General features: G+C 38.2%; 1 protein-coding gene across 1 annotated transcript in view; it reads left to right on the top strand.

Moving 5' to 3' along the window:
- The window catches only part of ADAMTSL1 (ADAMTS like 1), a 935,024-nt gene that overhangs the window by 256,352 nt on the left and 664,061 nt on the right, over window positions 1-14,611 (top strand). Inside the window, exon 2 of the mRNA XM_046023640.1 lies at window positions 2,973-3,092. Coding sequence (XP_045879596.1) covers window positions 2,973-3,092 — 120 coding nt within the window. The remainder of the gene's footprint in view (window positions 1-2,972; window positions 3,093-14,611) is intronic.

The following is a 14,611-nucleotide window of genomic DNA, read 5'->3' as shown; positions in this document are numbered from 1 at the left end:
ATATTGTGCATGAATAGAAATTAAATTAGAAACAGATAAGCACAGGATATCTATAGGGAAAAAGTGGTTATAATTACATTCCTCTAACTTGTATGTTTTTATCTATTCTCAGTATTAAATTGAATTTTAGTTTAATTAAGACCTTCTGCCTTAGTATCACATCAAAGTATTGGGGAAGTTGAGCATCTTCTAAGAGTTGTGAGTTTTATAAATGTCAACATTCTTGGGAAATACAAACAGGCAGAAATGCTTTCTAAATCAAATACACAGCTATGATTGAGAATTAAAGCCTAAACCAAATGAACTAAGTGTTTGCTGATTATTCTTCCTTTTTGTAGCATTGCATCTTCAGTCTTTGTATTTGACATCTCACTTTCTCTTTTGGAGCATATTTGAGTCCTTTGTCTCTTTCTTTTATCAGTTTAACAAAAGAAACCTATTTTTCATAGGCATAAATTTCTCCCAATGAAAATGCACAGAAGTTGATTAGTCTCTTCAGATTTTTAGCTTTTAAAGACTATGACATTGCTTGACAAGGTGGCCACCATTTTGAATAATGGAGTTAGAATTAAAAAGAGCCTAAGATTGCTGGAGAAATGATTGATGAAACTTCAGTAGTGATCAGCATACATTTAGTCCTTTTGCAAAGAATGACACAAAAACACATCCATTCTAGGTCACTTTAAACTCAGGTTGTGATCTTTTTGAGAAAAAGCTGCACAAGTGTGGCTACTCTTTATCTGGAACTTGAATGGCTGTGAGGAGTCCTTGAGCACAGGGCGGTGAATTTGGAATGTGCCCAACCGGAAGTGGAGGATCCCCGAAAGCTTCTGATGGGGGAAGTTACAGGTTCAAGACAGGTTTTGAAGTGTACGTAACTACAGACTCCAGAAACGATTGACCCTGATGAGAAAAGAAATGAGAAATTTAATTTTAAGTGTAACAGGAATAAGTTAGGTTACCCAGAAGGATCCATTTCCAAGAATTACCTGCAATTCTACCTCTGCTTAGTCAGTACTGACTAATTCTTAAGAAACAGTGTAGGCAAAGAAACAAGATAACCTCTCATCGACCCTGCCTCTTGATGATTATATCAATTTTCGATTGCTGCCATAACAAATTACCACAGATTTAATGGCTGAAAACAAGACACAAGTGTTATCTCACAGTTTCTGTAGGTCAGAAGTCTGGCAGCCATGGCTGGATTCTCCAGTTAGAGTCTCACTGGGCTAAAATCAAAGTATTGGCAAAGATGTAGTTCTCCTCTGGGGCAAAGGTCCTCTTCCAAGCTCTCCATTGTTGGGAGGACACATTTTCCTCTCACGCTTCCCATGTGCCTCCTGCTTTGATCTTCAAGTCAAAAATGGCAGGTCAAGTCCTTGTCATACTTTGAATCTTTTTGACTTTCTCTCCTGTCCTCAGCTCAGAGAACGTTGTTTTTAAGGCCTCCTATGATTACACTGGGCCCACTTGGATAATCCAGGATACTAATTCTATTTTGAAGTCAGCTAATAAGTAAACTTAATTATATCTGCCAAGTCCCTTTGCCATGTTAAGCAGTATATTCACAGATAGGATACTAGGGAGTTGGGGGGCCCAAGACTCTGTCTACTCCAATGATACTGACTATGCTGTATAACAGAATCCATTTACATATAAATTACAGAAAATTCTATTCCTTTCCAACGAGTTTAAGGATTAAAATTATTTGAATTTATTATGAATTATTACAGACATTGAAGAAGGCATAAATTAATAATATGAACAGCCACATATTCCTAATGATATTAACAATACCATAAAAAGGTGTGCAATTTAAAATGTATAAAAATTAAATGTTATACTAGCATGAAGATGATGCAATACCCATTTACAATATCTATTATGGGCATTATAAATATGGTCAAAGAATTTCATGTATGTTAAAAGCTGAAATTTTTAATTGTTCCTTAAGGAGAACGTGCTTTTGATAGTAACTATGGCAGTCATCTGTTGATTGCTTCCTCTAGGTCATCACTGTACTAAATGTTTTCCATGTATTAAATGTATTTAATGTAATAAGTGTATTTCTGTGTTTCTCCTGTCTTCTCAGCAACCACAGTCATGCTGATATAAGTCCTGTCTTGTAATGTGTAGGTAAACGGGTTTGGAGAAGTAGTGAGAAGCCTGGGTGAATCCACAGCCCCTTGAATTTATGGGAGTTGTACTCAACAATGTGTCCTCCGCCAGAGGTTTGAGGACCTCAGTAGCACAATGTGATAATGAAAAGAAGGGAGTTTTAGAGTCAGACCCATATTTGAGTCCTCATTTCAACACTTACTAACTCGCCAAATTCCTGAAACCTCTTTGCCTCGAGTTCCTAATTTGTAAAGTGTGGCTAATAACAAACACCTCCTGGGGCTGCTGAAAGATAATGCTGGGTAAAGAGCCTGGTATGTGATAAGCTCTAGATAAAAGTTCTCCAGTGCCTCCCTCCAGAGTAGCTGAAGTATATCTGGTTCTAAAGTACTTGCATAACTCAGGAAGTCAGTTGTGGGCTCAGGCCAGCTTCTTCTTATCTGGTAGATAGTTAACAGGACATCAGGATTCACCTAGATGCTCATATCCGTGGAAATAGGGATTGATCCCTATGGGTCCAAGATACCTGGGTGGCATATACATAGGAATAGCCGGATAGAATAAATCTACCCTCGACCTGGCCTCAAAGATAACTTAACGATCTCTGAATTTGGCAGTCAATAAAGAGGTGCCAACTTAGCAGTGGACTTCCCTGGCGTCCATCCAAGGAGCCACATGCCAGAACATTCTAGTGGCTCTCACGTTAATATGTAGTTGCCCGCCTTGTTTTTGATTGCTCTAATCGGACTTGAAATGCATCCAAGAAGTTTCTTCAACTCAGAGACATTATTTCCTCAGTGTCCCCTCCCTCCAGGCTCTGTCTGAAGGCTTAATTGGCTATCTTATCACCCTAGGTATGCGGAGACCAGAGCCAAGGGGCTGTTTTCCTGAGGGAATTTACGCTAATTCGGAGAGAGAGCCTTCATGAAGATTTCCTGTCTGACCTCTTGAATAGTCACAAAACTGAAGACCTGGTAGAGTGTCTCTTTTATTTATTCTTTGAACTACCACTGAAGTTCATTTGGTGATTCTGACTTGCGGTGGTGGTTGGTTTTAGCAAATGTGAAGAGGTTTGAATGGTATTTTCTCATATCCGTGAGGAGAGGGAAGCAAAGTGAGAGCTCAGTGGACAGACTGTGGGGGTAGCTTTATATCCCTTCCTGGGTCTGGCTAGCTGCAAACCTTTCAGTCCAGCATTTAAGTTTGTCTGGGGCAACCTGCGAAGGATTCACATGAAAATCACTGATGTTTTGCCAGTGAGTCTGAACAAGAAATGGTAGTAATTTAAGTGAATGAAGAAGGAAAAAGGAGATTTATATATAAATTGTTTGATGAGTCAATGGAAATTCCACCATCTTCCCATCCTGGTTTCTTTGTGGCTATTTTTACTTCAAAGTGTTAGTCATATTTATTTTATGAAAGTTTGTTTCTCTGGTGGTGGTTTTGAAAAAAAAAAAAAAATTGGAAGTCTCCATAATGAGCTCTGAAATGAAAACAAGTAGCATAGTTGACTGGAGATGTCAAGAGCCAGGATCCTCTCTACTTGCAAATAGAGCTGTAATTTGTCATCTGTGCTTTATTGTGAGAATCGGAAAGAACTTCTGAAAGTTTTAAGTGTGCCTCTTCAGGGTGGTGACCTCGTGCTGGAAAGCGCTCAGGCTGGAATTTGAGGAGCCCAGTGGATTTCCTTTGCTGTCAGAATATAATGACTTAGGCGGGTGCCTGGGGGGCTCAGTCAGCTGAGCATCTCTGCCTTAGGCTCAGGTCATGATCCCAGGATCCTGGGGTTGAATCCCACATTGGGCTCCTTGCTTGCCGGGAGACTGCTTCTCCCTCTGCCTGCTGCTCCCCCTGCTTGTGCTCTCTCTGTGTCTCCCTGACAAATAAATAAACAAATAAGTCTTTAAAGAAAGAAAGAAACATGTCCAAAGCAAACACACAAGTGGCTTTCTTTCTACCTCCTCTATCCCGCCTCCTACAGCCTCTCTCAAGAGGGTGTTTTGGGCACATTTATCTCATAAACTTCTCTTCTAGTTACTGAATAAATCCGTTTTCTTGGTGGCCACTTGCGGCCACCGCTTACTGTTCCTGTCATTTCCATCTTCTCTATGACAGATGTTCACATTCTTCTCAAAGCTTGTGCCCCAGCATGGGCAGGAAGAGTGGTAAAGATTCCCAAGGGTACTATAATTAATTTTCATAAAGTTCATATATATATATATATATATATTTCTCAGTAAACTCAGAAAATGCAGAGCCAGTCTTTTAAACTTTTATTGTTTGCTTAAGGCTTTTTTTGTGTAATCTGCTGTGGTACACACACTTTCCCACCTAAGTTTTATTATTTCTTTCTCAGAACATTATCTCACAATTATCTTTAAATTTTGTCCCACTTGATGTTATGCAATATCTGAAATACGTTAGCTCACTTCAGATTGGGTCTATGAAAAGCTCACGTAAGTATTGCTCTGTGGATACCATGGACAAACCTCAGAAGCAAGCCTAATTATTACATAATTTACACCATAAAGGAAATTGAATAATATTAACTAATTATGAACATAATGGAACTGTGATAGTGGTGCCACGAAATACAATTTTTGTCACTTGGCAGGCATTGAGGGGTGTCACCAATACTTTGTTACATACTATTACCTGGATTTGCATCGTAATAAAAACTGTTCATGCCCCAGAGTTTTTCTCAAACCCACTGACATTGTAAGAATGGAGAGGATGGAAGCATTTAACCTGAAAGAGGAATTACCTACCAGCATATATAGAAGTGGGGTTGTACAAGAAAATGGAAGGAAGAGAAAAGATCAAAGCTTCCTGAATACCAGAAGCTAATCCAGCTTCCTAATAAATTTGTGAGACTCTATCAATTTCTTTGAAGGTATGTCTATTTGAGGACTTCTTTTGGATCCTAGGATATAAATCTTTTAAAGTATGACTTTATTTTTTCTGAAGAGGCATTAAAAGATGAATCACCACTCTCTGTGTTTGTCTAAGGGGAAGAGTTCAAACATGATTGTTACTTGTCACATTAGCCAGAACCTGGAAACTCCTTTTGTGGCTCAGATGTATGAATCTCTGCTACATTGTGAGGAGGCTCTGAAGTGGAATGGGAGAATTATCAATGAGAAAACTTCCTGGTATAGGTCACAAAAACCACTTCCCAATGGTTGAGCAGAATCTGTCCATTTCTATCTGCTTACAAGCGAGTCATCATTAGTAGCCCAGTGGCAATCATACTCACTCTCCTACTGGGTTAGCAGCCCTGCTCCTTGAGGTCAGGATCCACGCTGAGGCGAATATGCACGAGAAGGACCTTATATATGTGAAAATCTGGGGCTCCTGGATGGCTCAGTCAGTTAATCGTCCAACTCTTGATTTTGGCTCAGGTCATGGTCTCAGGGTCTGGGATTGAGCCCTGCGTCGGGCTCTCCTCAACACAGAAACTGCTTGTCTGTCCCCTCCTCCGCTCTCTCCCTCTTGCTCTCAAATAAATAATAAATAAAATCTTAAAAAAAAAAATGTGAAAATCCTTCTAAATGCAAAGTATTTTTATTAATTGCATGAATGACTTCAGTTTTTTAATGAAGTGATGAAAGAACATTTGGGATTATCTTCCATGATGTTCTTTCAAGCCAGTATATAAGTTTATAATAAAGAATATGAAGGCAGGGAGATTGAAAATTTATAGTTGTAGAAGTAACAAATTTATCCCAGTATGTATAACATTTTGGGCAGAAATGGCATTAAGAATAAGAAACACCTTGTCACACTGTTGGGTAAAATTATTGCTATCCTCATTTTAAGTCTTTAATTTTTCTTCTCTCATGCTCTTTCTTTTACTCTTTCAAATAATTTTTGAAAACCAAAACAGCCTAACTTAACAGACTTGTGGAAAACTCTTTTACCTAAAACCTTATTTTGGTCATTTTTTTTTTAATTTTTTTAAAGATTTTATTGATTTATTTGACCGGCAGAGATCACAGGTAGGCAGAGAGGCAGGCAGAGAGAGAGGAAGGGAAGCAGGCTCCCTGCTGAGCAGAGAGCCTGATACGGGGCTTGATCCCAGGACTCTGGGATCATGACCTGAGCTGAAGGCAGAGGCTTTAACCCACTGAGCCACCCAGGCGCCCCTATTTTGGTCATTTTTGACGTTAAAATGACACTTCCTCAACCAAGACCTTGCGGCACGAATTGTCTTCTACATTGCGTTAGGAAAACTTTCTAGTTTCCGACTAGAAACTTTCTCTCCAGGGGCTAATTCCATTGTCCACACTTTGAAAAGCAGAGTAAGGGAGTTGTTTGTCTAGAATCTAGAAACTTCTAATCCTTGTCCGAAACTGTATGTATGTAATTTGCATTGTTTGCAAAAATAGGATGTTTGTCAAAGGCCGTTATTCAATATTGGAATAGTCGAGAAACAGGCCCCGTTGGCTTTGGTTGTCAGCTGGATACAAAATTAAGACGATAATTAACATGAAATTCACTACAGAATGAGATTTCTTTCAGTAGGTAATTTAATGCAAACCTCACTTGCCTGCAGACTTGGGGTTCACAAAGCAGTTTTTCTAAGCCACTCTTGTACCTTTGTACAAAATGAAAGTCATTTAAGTGATTTCTTATTTAATAATACTTTATTATAAAATAAATCGTAAGTTATTTCAATCGAGGGTAGAGTGTTCCTTTAATGACTGGGAAAATAGAGGTGAGCTTTCAGGAGGGGGACCCTCAGAAAGGCCTATTTTTTCATAATCATGTGTGAAAAGGGAGTTTGTTTTTAAGGTCAAGTCAGTAATTCTCTGAAGCTCAACTGAAATAAAAAATCCAATTGATTAAAAATGGTTCTGCTTTAAAGTAAATTATTTTTTTCTTCCTTAGTTGAGATGGGGGAACTGGTGGGGACAAGTATTATTTCTATGAACTGAAAAATGAGTTCAACCAACACATAAACACTTATATAAAACGTAATATAACCATTCCCATATGTTCTCAAGGTGTTCACCAACCTCCTCCCCAACCTGCCAAGGGAGAGGAAACAGTGGAATTTAACTGCTAACATCTGAAGATAATAACTTCATTGCTTAATTGTACTTCTAAGCCGGCTAATATTTTTTGAGCATTTAGTATAGATAAACACAAGAAAGTAGCCCTGTGTCAATAGCATTTAAGTTACTGAATGTGAGCGATTAAATGTTTTTAAAACAAATTTAAAAATTTGTTGATCTCTCACCAGGGTCTTCTCACCCGACCTGATTCCACCCCCTCTTGACTTGTCCTAAGACTGTGGTTGGATCTACCTGTCTCCCCTCAGTACTTGTAGAATAAGGAGAACCAGGAATTAACTTTTCATTGCAAACACAACACTCAAAGTGGCACACAGCTTCATAAAGCCTTATTGATTAGCAACTAGTGCATTTTTTTTTCTTAACTGATTTTATGCAGAGAAGAAATACGCGGTGATATTGAAGGAGACAGGTGTTTTAAAAGTGGAAGTGCATTCCCATTCAGTCTGTGATTTTTGTGACATCCTTATGGGTGTAATGTGAATTGGCTGTCCCATGGGAAGATATACTGAGACAGAAAGACTAGATTTGGTTTCTAGTACATTTGCCACTTCAAGTTATATAATATGATATCACTGAGAAAAAAATCAGAACACCATACAAAGTATATATAATATGTCACCCTGTGAGGGTTTTAAATATTTTATTTGCCTGCACTTGCAAGACTTAGCTAATGCATTCTGACTCTACTGGTCATGAACTATTGAAAAAAAATACTGTAACTTCAGCATATGAATATTTTACACAACTTCACATTTTCTGATTATTTGGTATTCTAAACAAGTAGTCTACATCATTTCTACACTTCTGTGAAGGCAGAGGAAGCTTAGAGAAGACCAAATATGCATCAGGCACCTTTCTGTAGGGAGTTTATACAAATTTCTCAGAACAACTTGAGATAGAGCAATAACAGCTCCATTTGGCAGTAGTGTTGACCAATTGGAAATGTAATTTTTGAAAGATACCGCTCATAAGTATAATAAAACTATAGGAACAAAAGTCTGAAAAAGATGTAAAATAAGTCAAATGTGAACAGTTTATCAGTGGCATGCTAATACTCATTAACAATCTATTTTCAATGTTAGTAGTCATCAGGGATTTATAAACTAAAACAACAGCATTCAGTACCCATCGTAGTGGCAAAAAATTAAAAGAACCAACCAAGGCAGTATCAGCGAGGAAGAAAGGTAGTAAGAAACTCCTGTATTGCTGTTAGGGTACAAATTGATGGGGCCACTTTGAAGCGCAACTTTCTGATGTCTATAAAGTTGAGTATAAGCATAGCCCAAATCCCACCAATTTCCCTTTTGAAACCTACCCTAGAGAAACAATTACACAGATGTTCAATGAAATATTGAATGTTTCAGCCTACAACTGAAAGAAAACCTTAAATATTCATTAGAAGGTAAGTGGATGAGCTATTGGTGGTTTAGTCACAAAATAAGATGCTCTAGAAGCAGTTAAAATAAATAACTAGATCTATATGCATTGGATCAATCTCAAAAATATAATGTTGAGGGGAAAACGATACTACTTTATAATGGACAATTTATATTAATTTTAGTATCACATAAATATTTATTGGATAATGTTTAAAGCAAATGATGATGTATAAACCAAGGGTGGGAAAAATTTACTCCAGCTTTGTAATGTTGGTTACTCTCTGCATAGGCAGAAAAGAAGGAGATCAGGTTGGGACCCTGTGCATGGTACACTTTAACCATATCTGTAATATTTTATTTTTCAAAAAAGATCATGGTAAGTAAGATGTTAATATATGTTTAAATGGCTAGTAAGTTGCAAAAAAAAAGTTTTTTATTATTCCCTGCACTTTTTATGATTGGAATATTTTTAAATACATGCATAATAAAACCTTCAGGAAAATGTCTGGCAAAAATCAGCACAAAATGCTGTTTTTATTAGCAGTGGTTGAACTGGCAAATCATTGAAACATAACGTGACAAAGCTCAGTGCCCAAGATTTAGTATATACACAATTCACATTTTTGCCTCACCATATAATTAAGGAGTAGTCAAATGTATGACAACAGAATACGAGATCATGGGGCCTCCTATCAGTTCATGAACTGCAGCTCTAGTAAATAATGTCAGGATGACGAATCTCAGTATTTAAGGAGAGAGACTACTTCTTACACTTGACCTTTGGAATTAACTGAAAAAAAAACAAAAACAAAAAACATTATCCCTGGGGGCGTGGATTTTTTTTTTCTTTTTCAATTTCCAATTTCCTTACAGCTTATACAGTTCCTATCTGTTGTTTATGAGATAACCACCATTTGCTAGGATTCTGTCATTTACTCCAAACAACAAATAGATATGAAGATTAATTATCTAAAAGACATGGGAACTAATAAAATGTGAAGCATTATAAATCCCAACTATCACGCAAGCAGATTTTTAAGACCAAACAACCTCTCAAATAAAAAATATATATATAATTCTGTTAAGAAAATTTAACATTAGTTAGAAATACATAAATAACGTGTGAATTTGAGGACTCTGTTCGAGTACATTTTCAGGTTTCACACTGTGAGATCCTTCCCAAAGAAACTGTCGTGCTGGTGAAATTTTGGTATTAAAGAAATTCTTCCTAATTCTCACCAACGTTGTTCCTTTGAATGAGTGTTCAAATTTCTGAGAGAGGGTCCACTCCCAGTTACCCTAAAGTAAGCCAGAGTACTTTGAAATGACTATTGAATATCTTAAGTAACAGTTACAAATGCAAGCAGCTAATTGCTGCTTTACTTTGGAAGTTTGCTAGTAAGCACAGACTAACTAAGGACTGTGATTTAAATTGCTCCTCAGAAAATCACTTGGGGCACCAAAAAATAATTTATTGCTTCCTTAATAAAAAGAGCTAATTCAGCTCATGAAAAGACAACTTTCAGAGGAGTTCCTTAGCAGCTTCTAAGGGGTGCTGAAACTGTCCAGCTGTATGATGAGTTCCAATGCCTGTCTCCAACAGACCACTGATGACCTGCTTATGCGTGAAGGTGATGTCCAGTGTCCATCAGTAGTTGAAGGCAGCTGGGGGGGGGGGGCAGTGGCCGACTCCGCCAGCAGCTGGACAAGGTCACTGGCACCAGGCATCTGCGTAGGGAGGTGCTGAGTAGAATCAGAGAGGTCAGAGGACAGCCTAATGGAATCCTATAACAGAGAGTCCAAATTCTGTCACTTGAATTTAAGAAAATATGACAGAATACTGTGGGTTGTGGGCAGGAGCAAAATGACCCCTTGATGCCTCACATCCTCTCGGAGTTTATATAATCTTGTAATTGGATAGACTTTTTTTTTTAAGTAGGTGCTATTTCGAAGTAGGTAGAAATTTAGGCGTTTACACTGAGATTACAATTGGGTGGGCCAATTGAAGAGAAACATTAAAAGGACATTCTTTACTAGCATGATATTATTGAATAGAAACAATCTCTAAATATTGATTTTAAAATGCTCTATACCATTTTTACCTTTGTTAGTAGGAACTTTTAAGTAAGAAGAAGGTCATGGTTGTGTTTTTGTTCGGCTTCAAAAATAACAGCGTTACTGCTCAATGAAAAGTTTTGAAAGGAACACATTTTCGTTTTCTTTTGTCTTTATTAAGTTTGATTTCAACTTGATATTGGCAAAGAGCAAAAGGAATGCTAAAGAAAAAAAGATCTGTTATTTATAATCCTTAATTGTGCATATGTAACTTCTGCTAAGTGAAAATACCTTTATCTACAATTATATAGTTTTACCCAAACTAAAACTGTGGGATTCGATGTAAAAGTGTCACTTATGGAGCCTAAAACTTAAGGAGGGTTTGTGTTGTTGGATTGAGACTTTATTTCCAATTGGCTGTGAGACTTGAGGCAAGACATATATCTTCCTGAACCTCGTTTTCCTGACCTTTAAGATAAAATATACTATGGATGGCTTTGCAGCTCCAGAATACTGTGTTTCAAATTAGATATTTAATGGAAACTTCAAATTCCGTGGAGTTGCTTTTTGGTGATATTTTTTGATTACCACTCCAATTATCTTTTATGTCAGAACCAGTTCTGTGTTTCTAGAGTCAGAGCTTCCTACCTATAATAGATTTCATCTTCCTTCCCAGTTGTCCACAAATACCCACGGTCTGCCTGGGCTTCTACATGTACCTTTACCAACATAATATTCCAAAAGCTCCACTTTGCCGTTCGTGTAATGAGTTCTTGTATGTCAAAGCCAATTATATGTTTCAGGAAAGTTGAGTTCCTCAAACACAGTTTAATGCCAGAACCCCTTCTTGTGGTCCCTACCTAACTTTAATCTTGTTTCTGACAACATCCATTTAGATTGTCTTCCCTGCAGCTTGCTGAGCCCGTGCTATGTTCCCATGTGCAATTATCAGCTCAGATCTTTGCTTATAGAGCCTCTTCTCTCTGGTATGTCCTTCTTCCCTCTTCTCTAGACCTTTCTCCAGTAACCAACTCAGGTCTCACTTGCTCACGTGCTCTCAGGATGGGCTTGTCTCTCCAAACTCCTACAGAACTCATGATCTTTGCTTATGGAACCAGACAGGGCCCTGCCTTCTTAGGCTGGCCAGCGAATCTTACACAGGTGTGGAGAGTCCTTGGCTGGGGCTTCAGGGCAGTCTGTTGTCAGGATCTTAATCTGCAGGGATGATCTGTCCAGAGGGGAATATTAGTGCAAAGTAAGTAGGAAATCGGAAATCGGAAATCTCAGTGGGTAAAATATGGAGCAGCAACAGCGGGGGTGGGGGAAGGGAGGCAAGTAGAAGTTTGGCTAGAGCTACAGCAGGTCACAAGGCAGTCAGCAAATTCAGACTAGGAGTGAATTCCTGGATCCCATCCCAAGAACATTGTCCATTGGCTGTAAGATCCCTCCAACTTTGTGTCTCCATTTATTTTTTCATATCTATAGACCATCTGTCTTGGAAATCTTCTAAGCAAGGACTATGTTCCACAATACTTTGTCCAGCACGCAGAACAGAATCTAAAGCAGAGTAATAATAATAGTGACATAATGACAATACAAATAATAGTAATGAGAATACCAACTATCATTTATTGTCTGCACTTTCTATACCATGTGCTACCTAAAGCACTTTGCATGCATACCTTGGGAAGAGGGTTCTATCCCCTTCTAACAGATGAGGATATGAAAAAGAAAGGTAACTTTCTCAAGGTCACAAAACTGATTTGTCACTTTAATGATGAAAGTAATACACATTTTAAAAATGCAGATTCATCTCAACAACCATTTACTAAGCACCTACTATATTTAACATACTAGTCTAGGAGCTTCCAGGGAATATAAATGTGGGTTAAGCAGTCCTTACTCTCTAGTTTAGACCATCAGCACTTTAATTCTAACTGTTGAAATGTTTTTGTTTTGGGGGAAGGTCACCAGGGTAATGGCAAAATAGTTAGATTATGAGTATCATTTTAGAATACTGCATCATTTTAATGATAATAAAATAATGATGATAAAAGTCTTTAGAAATAGCACTTGATTTATTTTGCCTTTTTTTTTAAAGGTTTGGGCTTGATTATATATGAAGCAGGTTCATATATGTACCTGTGCTGCTGAACACACTAAATTTCAGGTGGACTTTATTTTAGTTTGAATTAGATTCCCTTGTAGAGTTATTGCTTTGCACACTCCATTGCCCTTTAATGGCTTTGAGTGGATGTGTGTTCAGAGGGCTGCTTGCCTCCAGTCTGAAAGTACAATTTAAGTAGATTGCTTTGAAGGTATGACCCATTGCTGGTTAGTGTTCCGAGTTTCTACAGAGAAAATTGATCTTCATGTATTACATATTAGCCCGACTATATGAATGAGTGAGTGTGTGGAGAATATACCTTCCAAGCTTTGTTAAAGAAGTTGCTTGAAATTATGGTATTCTGTCCTGAACTCCAATTTGATATAAATCATACAAAAAGCAGGAAAAAATGGTCTTAGCTTTTCAAGTGCCTTACCTTCCTGGCAACTCAAAATTTATGCCACCGATGGGAATTTGGCTAAAAGATCACATCACTTAATATTTGACCCACTGCATGTAACTGAAATATCCCCAATGGTGGTAAAAGCATAAGTATTTGTTTCTCTTCTATGTGAAAGAAATTTTCCAAGGACAGAAATTTCAGGGCCACTGTGAACTAAGGTGCTACGGACCCAGACTCATTCCATTTTCTCCTAAATCATCTTAGCTTCTGCCTCTTATTCTTGAGGACACCTTGTGGGATCACAAGGCTCCCAGAGCTCCAGCCACTCATATTCTGGGTAATAAAATGGAGGAAGGGACAAACAATAAGGTGATAATGGAGGAAAAGATATATACCATCTGGCTCCCAAGGGCTTTTCCAGAAGCTGCCATTTGTATCCTCTGAATAGCTCACTGGCAGGAACTAATCCACAGAGCCCTGCCTGGGGGCAGGGGATTCAGGGTCATGCAGTCTTCATACTATGCAGAGTATGTACTATGTACCTAATTTAAGGGGGAAGGGAGAATAAATTTTGGAGTGAGAAGCTAGTGGTCTTTTCCACAGGGATACACTAGGTAGGATGATCATGGAACTAAATCCCTAGTTTATATGTGGTCTGTAATGTTTCAATCTAAGAGGAATGGACATAGATGCAAAAATCTTTATTTCCCAGAGTGCAAGGAGGGTAACTCCAAAGAAAGAACAAAGGCTATACCAACATGGCTCAGTGGTTCTCTTTGATGGGGAACCGCCACCATGCTGGTACCCTCTCCCTGATGCTGGATTGTAAGGGCCATGCAGGAGAACTGGTTGAACTCTGGAGCAGCTAGAGGTGATGGTGACAGTGATGAGTATGGCAACAGCAAACATTTATCTAAGTGGGTTATATATGTAATAGTCAAAGTAGCAAACACTTCAGATAATATGAGGATAAACCTTATGGGGAAACTGAGGCACATTTTGGTTAACTAACTTGTCAAGGTCACACCCTTGGTATGTAGTAGAAGCTGGTTTCAAATCCAGTAGCCTGACTCCATGGTTCATGTTGAACTGCTTACACAACACTTCGAGGCTTTCTCCTACTGTCAAAAGTGATCCTTCCTATTTTAACGCAGAAGTCCCCTTCTTTTATGAATTTTGTGATTTTTATAATATATATTTGATTATAGTTATCCAGGGTATTTTATGAACTAGCACAGGATAACTTCTGTCTCGGGGTTGACTGTGGTTGCTTTTTGTAATCCAATTTCATTTTATTTTGTGTATTATTCCATCCTCTGCCCCATTGGGCCTGATGTAGAAGGTGAATTTAGTACAAGTTAGTGATTTGGGTCCAGGATTGTCTCTGTTGTATGTGCCCATCACCTCACCCCCATTCTCTGGGAAGCATATACACATGCCACTACAGAAAAGAGGAGAAACGTGTGTGGTT

The sequence above is a fragment of the Meles meles genome, chromosome 11 (genome assembly GCF_922984935.1).
Source record: "Meles meles chromosome 11, mMelMel3.1 paternal haplotype, whole genome shotgun sequence".
Classification (NCBI taxonomy): domain Eukaryota; kingdom Metazoa; phylum Chordata; class Mammalia; order Carnivora; family Mustelidae; genus Meles; species Meles meles.
Note: the sequence above shows the minus strand (reverse complement) of the source record. Positions and strands in the feature narration are given on the sequence as shown.